The sequence below is a fragment of the Sinocyclocheilus anshuiensis genome, unplaced genomic scaffold (genome assembly GCF_001515605.1).
Source record: "Sinocyclocheilus anshuiensis isolate Anshui unplaced genomic scaffold, SAMN03320099.WGS_v1.1 scaffold964, whole genome shotgun sequence".
Taxonomy (NCBI): Eukaryota; Metazoa; Chordata; class Actinopteri; order Cypriniformes; family Cyprinidae; genus Sinocyclocheilus; species Sinocyclocheilus anshuiensis.
Window position 1 is genome coordinate 1347626 of NW_015552666.1, and position 13018 is coordinate 1360643.

General features: G+C 36.5%; 2 protein-coding genes across 2 annotated transcripts in view; one reads left to right on the plus strand and one right to left on the minus strand.

Annotated features, from left to right (window-relative positions):
- Window positions 1-4106, plus strand: part of LOC107667344 (peptidyl-prolyl cis-trans isomerase FKBP5-like) — an 18980-nt gene extending 14874 nt beyond the window's left edge. Inside the window, exon 11 of the mRNA XM_016458971.1 lies at window positions 2979-4106. Coding sequence (XP_016314457.1) covers window positions 2979-3074 — 96 coding nt within the window. The 3' untranslated portion in view covers window positions 3075-4106. The remainder of the gene's footprint in view (window positions 1-2978) is intronic.
- Window positions 4107-6771: 2665 nt separating this feature from the next.
- Window positions 6772-13018, minus strand: part of LOC107667345 (sodium- and chloride-dependent GABA transporter 2-like) — a 9078-nt gene continuing 2831 nt past the window's right edge. The window contains exons 4-10 of the mRNA XM_016458972.1: window positions 10046-10170; window positions 9078-9190; window positions 8672-8809; window positions 8412-8514; window positions 7614-7714; window positions 7292-7462; window positions 6772-7180 (exon numbers count right to left, since the gene is read on the minus strand). Coding sequence (XP_016314458.1) covers window positions 7109-7180; window positions 7292-7462; window positions 7614-7714; window positions 8412-8514; window positions 8672-8809; window positions 9078-9190; window positions 10046-10170 — 823 coding nt within the window. The 3' untranslated portion in view covers window positions 6772-7108. The remainder of the gene's footprint in view (window positions 7181-7291; window positions 7463-7613; window positions 7715-8411; window positions 8515-8671; window positions 8810-9077; window positions 9191-10045; window positions 10171-13018) is intronic.

Genomic DNA, 13018 nt, shown 5'->3' on the forward strand with positions numbered 1-13018 from the left:
CAAAGACTATAGAATACCCAAGACGTGTCACTCGTATAGTTTTGAATGGGGAAAAATGCAATGCTCAATATGGCCGCTCTATCGAAGGAAGCCCCGCCTTCTGAGTAAAAGAGCCAATCGCTAATCGGTAAAGTCAGTGCCCCACTGCAGCTGCTGTTAGAAGTCCTGGTTGCTATAGAAACAGTCAGCGTTCAGAGACGTGCGCTCAGGACTGCGCATGCGCACTGGCTGGTCTAGCCTGAAAAATTTGCCTTTTTTAGCACTATTTGAGCAAAAGAAACAACATTTATGAGAAACATTTATGATTTCATTGGTGATTTCAAATATGAGATTTAATCTTAAACTTGGCGAACAGTTTAGGAGAATTTGATGTTTCCCCATTCAAAGTGATAGGCCCTGCGTTCCATTCGGAAGGGCTCATCCCTATGCCCTAATCCCTTCAAAGGGTTTACCCTCCGGAGTGAGAGCTTCGAAGGGTTGAAGGGTGTAGGGGACCAAACAACTGTTTCTTGAAGTGCCCTTCTGCGTCATTATCACGTGCCCACATAGAGGCGCCGTCATCATGCAAAGAATCTGCTCAAAGGATCATGGGAGCCCGAAGTGTCCATCAGTTGTACCCTTCGAAATCCTTCATTCCGAAGGGCCCTTTGAAGTGGCCAGTTTTGAGCACTTCGGTTTGGAACGACCCTTCAATATGGCGGCCATGATTGTTTTCACTCCGAAGTGCGCTTCGGGGGGCGATATATCCCATTTGGAATGCACCGAGGAGCTGCACTTGCATGCCCAAGAGGCGTTTCAAAGATGGCCGCCGAGTGACATGACTTGCCTTAAAGGGACTTTGGTATTAGTCAAGTTAACAAATAAAATCAAATGTAAATTTTTTATGTTTAATTGAAGTAATGATACATTTTTCAAAAATTCAGTTATCATTTACTCACCCTCATGTTATTTCGCAGACTTTTTGCATTCAATGCAAGTAATTGTGACGATTTGTCTAAGATGACAAAAACATCATTAAAGTAAAATAAATCAGTATGATTTTTGTGCTATATTCCAAATCTTCCAAAGCCAATGTTTGTGCAAGATGCAGACTGAAATTTAAGTAGTAAGTGACTGAGAATCTTCCCCTTTTGCTGTAGCTCTTCCAATATGAAAATTTAAAATATGAATATATTGCCATTTATGTTACCTATAAGGTTATATATAATTATATATACGATTATAACATATGTAAAATCTCCAATTTAAAATTTGAATGTGTACATATGTTAAAGGGGTCATATGATATTAACAGAATATTTGGTGTAACAGAATATGTTGACATGCCTTAATGTTCAAAAAACACATTATTTTTCAAATACTGTACATTATTGTAGGTCCTCTATGCCCCGCCTCTCTCAAACGCTTCGTTTTCTACAAAGTCCCTCCTTCCGACAAGTGCAGTCTGCTCTGATTGGCCAGCTGACCCAGTGCATTGTGATTGGCCGAACACCGCAAGCACTCGTCGGAAATGTAACGCCCCTTCCCATAATCGCGAGCTTCATCTTTCAAAATAAATGTAAAGATAGTAAATAATGTCATTAGTTTTACCATCAGTTCAAGCCCGAAAGGGGAACAGACACAGTAATGATGCAGTACACAAGCCTCGGTTAAGACAGCTGACTCTACTTTGATGTGACCTCTCTCTCTCTCTCACACACACACACACACACACGCGATGCGCAAAACTCCGCATTTGAACAGTCAATAGCAAATACTTAAACTAGTAACAAAACATACTTACAGTCGCTGATTCAGAAGTGCCAGATTGTCATAGCAAAGTCAGAATTACCTCCTCTCCTAGGTTCACGAAACGGTCGTCCATAAAATGCATTGCTGTTCTGTTGTAAGTGATCTTAAAGATTCCTAAGTGCATCTACTTTCGGAAGGCCAAATAAAGTGCTTTTGTTTTCGCCTAGAAACACACAGGGTCTCCCTGACATGGCTGCTTCAACACTAACTGCGGTTACTGAAGCCACGCCTTCTTTCTTTGCGTGCACATTTGGGCGCATTATGCAAATATTTCCACATAGTGAGGTAGATATGTGGGGGAGTGTTAGAACGAGCCGTTTTAGGGGGGCGTGGCAGAGTCTTAACTTTGATAAAGAATATCTCTTTGGATTTGAGACTTTAGTCTTTGCAACTTCAGGGATCTTATCTATTCACGAACAGCTTGTAACACTCCAAAGAGAAAGGAAAACTTGAAATCGCATCATATGACCCCTTTAATATGTTAAAATGCATATGATGAGTTTTTATATGGCACTATGTAGCAACCATACACACACACACACACAAACACACACACACACACACACATATAATTTATAATATATAACTATATATTAGTCAACAATATCCATTTTAGTTATACTGTATATATGCAACTTAAAATATACAAAAAAAGTTGTTTTTGTAATTTTTTAAAATACACGTCTATCTTTTCAATTTACTTATATAATATCAACATGTATTGACAGGTTTTATGATGGATATACATGTACATGTCCATGTATGTATTACACATACATTCATATTCATATAGATGTATATTAAATCGTTCCAATTTCTAATGTTTTATATACTGTATGTTTTTAATTCATATGACTATATTTCATATATGGAAAATTAATGTGTACATATATTACATTTGCATATGGGTTTAATGCAAATGTAATGTATGTATTTAATATATACATATATAATAAGAACAATGCTGAATACATTAAATTAAGTACAGTTCATTTTGATTCCAGAAGTTCTGTATTCCAGAACTGTATGTTGTTGTTCTTCTTCAAAAAAAGGTTATTGATGGAAGAAAAAATATAGATTAGAGGTTAAATCTAGGTTTGATTATTTTAATATTTTAATTTTTGGGAAAACTATCATTTTAATAATTGATATATTTATTGTTTTTATATATATGTTGTTTCTGTAAGGTGGGACGATTAAAAAGGAAAAAAGAAGACAGTGGAATTTCAGATCAGAATAAGCAGGGATTAAAGAGACCTCGTCTCAGTCAGGACGGCTCCTAAAACTTGAGACGTATTCAGGACACCCAAAGCAAGGAGGTCAGGCTGTGGAGATGGCTGGTCCATCCTCAATTGCATCATGAGAGAGGCCATGGGTAGAGGCATGGATGAGCCCTCTATACACCTTGACCTCGGACCTCATTATTTCTCAGACTGAAAGCAAATGCTGGGAAGGATTTGCATAATGGTTTATCGACGTTGAGGAGCTTCAGACCTTAATGACATTCCTACAATGACAAAAACAAACAACAACAAAAACCAAAGCGCACAATTCTGTGACCACCAGTAAACCTGTACGGTGCATGCCTTGGCTATCAGAAAGGCGTTCACCCGCTGCATTAATGCAAAAGCTTTACAGACTTGAATATAACCTAGTACCTTACCATGTACTGTACAGTGTTCAGTGTAATTGCATTGACTTTGTGCATAATCAGATTAGTTTAAGTTTGCAGTGGTGGGATGTGGACTGGGGGCTTGATGCTTTTTTGTATTATATTTGTATAAGTGTGTATAATATTTAGATTCAAGTGACCATAGTGGGTAGCTGGACCTAAAAGTGCAATCCTCCCATTGGGGAAAACGTCAAGTCGCGGCAGGCCCACACTCACAAACACACTTTTGATACTTTTAAGAGACTTGTGCATGCTTCTTTACTGCATCCTGGGAACGTCCTCGATTTGGGACTGTATCTGCAGGTTAGTTTCAACCTGAAACCCAGTAGATATATACTTGACTGAAATTCAATAGCTATATTTTTGAGCTGCGTTTCCATTACAGTTAAAAGCTCAAATGCTTTTTTGTCTTTTTAATCAAATCGTTTGACAAGATAGGAATATTTCAAAGAACTTTTTTCTTAAAACCCACTTGTTTATTTGATCAAATACTAACTAGTGCGGTTTGCATGTCTTTCAGTATGTTCCCCATATTTCAGACAATTTAAAAAATATTAATAATAATAAACGGTTTGTTAACTTTTTTCTGTTTATAGTTTGATGCATTACAGCAGGCCTGTCAATAAATATTCAAAGAAAACTGTTTAAGTGTCCTGTGTTTTTGTAGTTGTTTGCAGTCAATGTCTGACTTTAGACATTTACAAACTCTGAAATTGTTGTAGAAGTGGCAAGTCTATGAACATGCTATTTTAGAAATATTGTATGTACAGAACTGTTTGAAAATTTGGGGTCAGTAAGCTTTTTTTCAAACACAGTAATTGCTGTTCTTTTGAACTTTATCAATCTTGAAAAAAAGTATCATGGTTTCCACAAAACTTAAGCAGCTCAACATCGATAATAATAAGAAATGTGTCTTGAGCACCAAATCAGCATATTAGAATGATTTCTGAAGGATCATGTGACACTGAAGACTGGAGTAATGATGCTGAAAATTCAGCTTGCCATCACAGAGATAAATTTATTATGTTGCCATATGGCTACACCATGCGGTAGAGGGTTAAGTAAATACTTACTTCAAAATAACCACTTTAGCAAATAGTGTAGAAATTTGCTGTTTATTTAATCATTTTGGCATTTCATTACTCCTATAATTACTGCTTTAGAAACCAAACTGTGTACAAAATGTGTACAGGCATAATTCACAAATGAATCTACATTATAATAAATTAAAATTCAAATCACAAGAAATCCATTCCCCACTATTCCTCGGGAACACAGTGTTTAGCAGTCCAAACATTCTACTTTTTCATCCTCTGCCAGTGTTTGGGTGGTCTTTTTGGCTAGAGTGTGTATTTGCAAAAGGAGGCCTTTAGCCTTTAACCCAGTTGTAGACTAAAGAAGAGCACCATCACCGGCTTTTCATTCTTGAGAATGATAAACAGTTTCAAACTTACTTTAAAAACCACCACAATCATGATATAATCCCAGATTTAGTTTTTTCCCCTTAAACTGCATATGACTTTAATCTCCTATGGTCATGCAAATGAAATGGCAGTTCAAATGTAGAATTTTCATCGACTGTTATTGTGTCAACTACACTGTTAACTATTTACATTAATAAATCACATTAAGATACCTCAGTAAAACAGAAGTACAGTATATAACTGACAGTCTGTCATGCCTGACCGCAATCGTGTCTAACGTCATCCTTTAACAATTTTAATCCAAGAATTCAAAATTCAACATGCTTTCATCTTTCACCTAGCTGTTTAATATTTGCTTGGATGCTTCAGAAAAATCTTTAAAGTAAAAACAAGCTGCTGTTACCAACCCATTTCAACCAGCAATCATTTTCAATAATTCGACTGTTGATTTGAATAAGAGCATTTCTTAAAACATTAACCACTGGCCTTTCAAGTGCATCAATTATAAAAATGTACATACGCTTGAATGACCTATAGATATTCCCTTAAATTATGCATTTTACTAAAATGATAGATTTTAGAATATAGACTGAACATCTAAGCAGATTTAAGCAGCAAAATATGGGTATTCTTGGTGAATCTATTTTCTTGAATCTATTACAAATGTTGTAATATTTGTAATACAAAACCCCCAACGTAATTTACTTTCTGTAACACTTTCTCAAAACACCAGCACTTGACTATAGGCACAAAACAGCAAAGTGTTGCATGACTGACCCACAGAAACCTAAAAAAAAGTGTTGCTGTTATAAAATACTGTTACACCCTAACATTTGATTGAAATGAACCGAAGGTGCCTTGTACTTCTTTTACAACGCACAAAGTCTGTCATAGTGAGCTGCTATGGTTAGTCTCTCTTACTGAAAATAACACATTATCCAACATTTTCTAATCATATACCAACTGTAATGAGCATTGGTCCATCCAAAATAGGGTTGGGTCCACTGCATCATGATCTTTTTTTTTTTTTTTTGCTATCTTCTTCAGAAAAACTTATATTGTATGAACATTTATGATACAACAAGTTGTTGACGCTATACACTGAAGACTGGAGTAATGATGCTGAAAATTCAGCTTGCCATCACAGAGATAAATTTATATTGTAAAACATTAAAGTAGAAAACGGTTATCTGTAATATTACAACAGTTAGTTGTAATATTTTATAATATGACTTTTAATGTACTTTGGCCTCGGTGGGCATAATAGACTTCTTTCAAAAACTTTAAAGAAAATCTCACCAACCCTTGAAGTAGTTTAATTGTCTGTCTCTTTCTGTCTATCTATGTATCTATCTATCTATCTATCTATCTATCTATCTATCCAGTATATATTAATACTGTAGAAAATGTCCCAAAATGCATGACGAACTATTGAAGATGAAACTATCTTTATGGCAATGGTAAAGGAAGTTTGTTTCAATTAAAAATCATATTACAAAAAGCAGCTATAGGGACCTTTTACCCCAAATGCCCAATCTGGGACAAAAGGCCTCTGGAAAAACTGTCAGTGATGTAGTGTAAATATAGGGGCCTTTGTCATTATATGCAAACACTTTGAAATATAAAAATATTTTGTATGATTTAACCCTCTACCGCACGCATTATGATAGACCTATAGAAAAAAATATTTGAATCTTTTTCTTTTCTAAGAATGGCTTAACTTGAAGTGCTGTAAAAAAAATTTTTGAAAAAAATATTATTTTAAGGTACTTTATGATATGTTGCCATACGGCAACAGCATACAATAGTGGATCTAACTTAGAATAAGTGTAAGCTTACTTATAATTAATATTTCTTCAGAAAAACTTATATTGTATGAACATTTATGATACAACAAGTTGTTGACGCTATCACACTTAAGAATGATCTCAAACTGAGTTTTCCTCAGATACAGCAAAACGTGTAAGTCAAGCTTATATTTTTCATTTCCAGTTTAAATCTACATTTAGATGCTTGCAATTGAGAATCTAAGATAGTAAAATAAAAAAACTTATAAAACAGACATGAACAGTTTGTGTTTGTGCTTTCTTGAGATCTCACGAGAATGTGTATCTTCAAAGGCATAATTGATATCAAAAGTTGTCTTAAATACAGCCCATGGATGTTTTTCCCCCCAATGTTTCTTTATCAGTCATTGGACATGTTGTACTTTCTGTCGTGGTCACAGGGTTTCTTTTTGTCTTTCTGATGTCAAAGGTAAATCACTTGCTGGAGTGCAAAGGACACGCAGTCTCTAAAAAAAGGTGAAAGCATATAGTTGCAAGTTCAGTGCTTTGAACATGGCTTCTTTTTACATTTAAATGTAATTTAGTGTTCTTTACTGTTAAATCATGCATGGAATTACCTGTTTCAATGTACCAGGAGTGATGAGGACAATATAGATCATCCATATGGGAACCATCAATGTTGAGGAGAGGGTGAACCAGCAGCCAGCCACATAACCCCACCACGGGTATTCAAATGTGTTGTTAAACTTTAGAGGAGTGAATTTGACCAAAGAGAAGACAAATGTGCCCTAAAGAAGCAAAGACATGTATTAAATTAGTGCTGAATGCATAATAAAGAGCACTGATTTTCTTCCATAAAATTATAACTTTGGTGGAAACTGCAATTTTTTGCCTAATATGACCAATACCACAATGAATCAGAGTAAATCACGTACTTACTATACACACAATAGGAGTGATATATTTCCAACAGTATTTCATTAATGTCAAAGGACGATAACCGATCATGTCAACAATATTTTCGTACAGATGATCAGCACCTGAAAAACCGGAGACATTGTAATCAGAGGTCTTAAAGGAGGTTATACACAAAACAATAAGGAGGAAGTGACCAAGTAAATTACCTGCACATATTAAAAGACGGCTCACCAGTTTTGTACTCTTTTCTTATTTTTTATGACACATGACATGACCAAACTTTACTACATTTACATTACATTTAGTCATTTAGCAGACGCTTTTATCCAAAGCGGCTTACAAATGAGGACAATGGAAGCAATCAAAATCAACAAAAGAGCAATGATATACAAGTGCTATAACAAGTCTCAGTTCACTGTATATATATATATATATATATTTTTTTTTATATACTATGAACACAATGCTGAAGTATGGTGGTGGCTTTGCTTGAAAATCATAGCTAACAACACAAAAACTGCAGGTTTTATGTAAAGCACAACTAGTGTCCTTGAAGAAGGCACTTAATGCTCCAATTACTCAGGTAAAGTTGTCCCCGAATAGTATAACTGTATAGTATGGTGGTTGAATAGCATATGAGAAAAGTTGTGCTATCTTTGGCTCAGTATTTACACACAAAAACCTACAATCTGTTTGATCATGGCTGCAGTAATTCATCAAATGATGATCAAATACTGGAGTAGAACATTATAATATTAGTTGTGCAAGGCAGACAAGTTTATACATCATGTTTTTAAGTGTCGATTCAGTATTACTCACCATAAAACCAGCCAATACATATTGACTGTGCAATGGCAAAAAGGAGGAGGGTCATTCCACTGCAGGAATAGTAATCAAATAACTGGAAGATATACAGGCCACCCTATTGAACCGATGCAAAAAAAACACATTGATCAGTGCTCAAATCTCATATTTTTACATTGGTCATTAAGTGATCTAACTTAGACCATTAAGAACAAATATCAAACATTAAGAACAAAATAAACCCACGGTAATGACTAAATTATGAATATAATCACCTCTGTTACCATCAGGAGGCCAATGAGGAAGCAGCCCACACAAATGAGCAGAAGGAAGAGTTTACGACGGTGTCCTTGGAGGAAGTAGTTGGAGTTCATGTCTGTTATGGCTGTCATGAGAGACTCCAAACCCACAAACTGAAAAAGAGAAAGAGGTGTAATTACAGTGTTTTAATGTAGTACTACCCTGAAAAAAATACATAACATATTTACTGTTAGTACTGCATGCACAAAAGTCATGAACCAAGGGTACCTTTTAACAGGATACTGTGTAATGAAGTTTTCTGTAGTATATGAAATATCTGCTATGTTAAACAACTTAATCTGGCCAGTAGTTAATAAAAACCTAACTGAAATTTTCACACAGTCAAACACATTATGTACTTGAGAGATGATGTGCTCTCACCTCACTGTCAAGCCCCAGCAGAATAATCATGAGGAAGAAACATATGGACCACAGCTGAGACAGAGGCATCATAGCTACAGCTCGTGGATATGCAATGAAGGCCAAACCAGGACCTGGTAAAACAAGTGAATTGAGACTTAATGTGTAGGAAATGACATAAAGGACATGACTCAAAGGAGCCGCTGTTGTTTAAAGGGTTACTCCACCCCAAAATGAAAATTTTGTCATTAATCACATCATCACCGTAGTCCCATTTTGGAGAATATCCGCTGGACGCAAGCAGCGTACGCTATTCTGTGTCAGCCGCGACACAAGGTTACGTTTTCTACGTGTATTTACGCTTTGATTTGAACGAAAACAGCGCATCTGTGCAGCGCGACTGACACAGAAGAGCGTACGCTGCTTGCGTCCAGCAGATATTCTCCAAAATGGCGCTACGGTGATGGAGAGACACAGAGGAGACGAATTGTTGAATAAAGTCGTTATTTTTGTTTTCTTCGCGTACAAAAATGAATTCTCGTCGCTTCATTACGTTACGGTTGAACCACTGGTGGTAGATGGACTATTCTGACGATGTCTTTCATACTTTTCTGGACCCTGACAGTGTAATTTACTAGGCAGTCAATGAGACAAGTCACAAGCCTCCCGGTTTTCATCCAAAATATCTTAAATTGTGTTCCGAAGATGAACAAAGCTTTTACGGGTTTGGAACGACATGGGGGTAAGTGATTAATGACAACTGGTGGTAGATGGACTATTCTGACGATGTCTTTCATACTTTTCTGGACCCTGACAGTGTAATTTACTAGGCAGTCAATGAGACAAGTCACAAGCCTCCCGGTTTTCATCCAAAATATCTTAAATTGTGTTCCGAAGATGAACAAAGCTTTTACGGGTTTGGAACGACATGGCGGTAAGTGATTAATGACAAAATTTTCATTTTGGGGTGGAGTAACCCTTTAAGTTACCTGACTCTGCTACCGTTGAGATATCAACCCCCTGTTCAAAGGCCATGAAGCCCAAAACTGAAAAGATGGCAAAGCCAGATACAAAGCTGGTTCCACTGTTCAGCAGGCACAGGTAAACACAATCTCTATAAGCAGAAAGACAAAACCCATCACAGTAAATGTAATGTTCGACTGCATAATGACCTTCGTGAAGTTGGCCCCCCACCCAACGCAAAACGTCGGCAAAATAGTCTCAATCGGTTGTGCTCCGTTTGTGCTGGTTTGTGCTGTAAAAAATTGATTTTGTGCTGCTTTGGTTTTTTAAATATTAAAATAATATTTATAGGTCATTCTGAGGTCACTCAGCCTCCCAACATACTCCAAATTCACCCCAAATAGTCTCGTTTGTTTGTGCTTCGTTTGTGCTGGTTTGTGCAGGTAAAAGTTTCGTTTGTGCTGCTTCGGTTTTTAAGATATTAAAATAATATTTAATGTTCATTTTCTGAGGTCACTCAGCCCCCCACATGCTCCAAATTCACCCAAAACAGGCTCAATCGTTTGTGCTTCGTCTGTGCCTTAAAAAAATTTAGTTTGTGCTGCTTCGGTTTTTAAGATATTAAAATAATATTTAATGTTCATTTTCTGAGGTCACTCAGCCCCCCACATGCTCCAAATTCACCCCAAATAGTCTCGTTTGTTTGTGCTTCGTTTGTGCTGGTTTGTGCTGGTAAAAGTTTCGTTTGTGCTGCTTAGGTTTTTAAAATATTAGACATTGAATCATAGGCAATGACGTCACTCAGCCCCCCGACATGCTCCAAATTCACGAAAAATGGTCTTGTTTGTTTGTGCTTCGTTTGTGCTGGTTTGTGCTGTAAAAAAAATTGTTTGTGCTGCTTAGGTTTTTAAGATATTAAAATAATATTTAATGTCCATTTTCTGAGGTCACTCAGCCCCCCACATGCTTCAAAATTACCCCAAATAGTCTTGTTTGTTTGTGCTTCGTTTGTGCTGGTAATATTTTCGTTTTCGCTACTCGTTTTTAAAGATTTTTTCCTAGTCAACAGATTAGTCAACGCTGATGGCCATCTCCACAGTAGGCTAATGTACGTGCCTTTAATAGAGAAACGCACCTTTTCATATGAACCACAATTAGAGAAGATTTTTTTTTTTTTTAATTGGTTTGTTTAATAGTAGACAAGTAAAGATAACTAATTAAATCTAAGTAAGGTAAACTATTGGATTTTACAGTGAGGAAAGCACATCCAAAAATGACGGAGTAGCCTATTATAAGTTCTTTCTGCAGGAAAAAAAAATGGAGAGATTGCGCGGGCGCCTCCATATCATATAATACTATAATACTCCCACAAATACTTGAAATGCGCATATATAGCGATTTTATTATTCATATAAAAATAATAATAATAATACCTTGTGCGCAGAAACAAAAATAGGCCTATGTATATCAAGTCTTTATTTATTTTTTTTGTAAAGACAATGAAATAGGCCTAGTTTTTTTTTCCGTTTAATTGGTCTAATTGAACGAATATGGCTACTAACAATTAAGTGACTGTGACTATTTCATGTGATTTGGTTTGCCGTTTGAATTTTACCTTATTACTTCAACTGTATTATTAAAAAAAGACAGTAAAAACAAAAATACCGGTACAAACCAGCATAAACAAACGAGACTATTGGGGTAAATTTGGAGCATGTGGGGGGGGCTGAGTGACATCAAAATTATCATTAAATATTATTTTAATATCTATAAAACCGAAGCAGCACAAACAAAACTTTTACCTGCACAAACCAGCAGAAACGAAGCACAAACAAACGAGACTATTTGGGGTGAATTTGGAGTATGTTGGGGGACTGAGTGACCTCAGAAAATGAGCAATAAATATTATTTTAATATCGTAAAAATCTAAGCAGCACAAACAATTTTTTTTACAACACAAACCAGCACAAACGAAGCACAAACAAACAAGACCATTTTTCGTGAATTTGGAGCATGTGGGGGGGCTGAGTGACGTCATCGCCTATGATTCAATGTCTAATACTTTAAAAACCTAAGCAGCACAAACGAAACTTTTACATGCACAAACCAGCACAAACGAAGCACAAACAAACAAGACCATTTTTCGTGAATTTGGAGCATGTGGGGGGGCTGAGTGACGTCATCGCCTATGATTCAATGTCTAATACTTTAAAAACCTAAGCAGCACAAACGAAACTTTTACATGCACAAACCAGCACAAACGAAGCACAAACAAACAAGACCATTTTTCGTGAATTTGGAGCATGTGGGGGGGCTGAGTGACGTCATCGCCTATGATTCAATGTCTAATACTTTAAAAACCTAAGCAGCACAAACGAAACTTTTACATGCACAAACCAGCACAAACGAAGCACAAACAAACAAGACCATTTTTCGTGAATTTGGAGCATGTGGGGGGGCTGAGTGACGTCATCGCCTATGATTCAATGTCTAATACTTTAAAAACCTAAGCAGCACAAACGAAACTTTTACATGCACAAACCAGCACAAACGAAGCACAAACAAACAAGACCATTTTTCGTGAATTTGGAGCATGTGGGGGGGCTGAGTGACGTCATCGCCTATGATTCAATGTCTAATATTTTAAAAACCTAAGCAGCACAAACGAAACTTTTACATGCACAAACCAGCACAAACGAAGCACAAACAAACGAGACTATTTGGGGTGAATTTGGAGTATGTTGGGAGGCTGAGTGACCCCAGAATGACCTATAAATATTATTTTAATATCTAAAAAACCCAAAGCAGCACAAACAAAATTTTTTACAGCACAAACGGAGCACAAATGATTGAGACTATTTTGCCACCGTTTTGCGTTGGGTGGGGGGCCAACTTCACGGAGGTTTCCTCAGCTGGTTCTGTGGTTCACCATGAGCCGTGAGTCTTGCTTCATGTTTCAGTCTGTAGATCGTGAGTGATTGATTGTTCGGAGGGGTTCA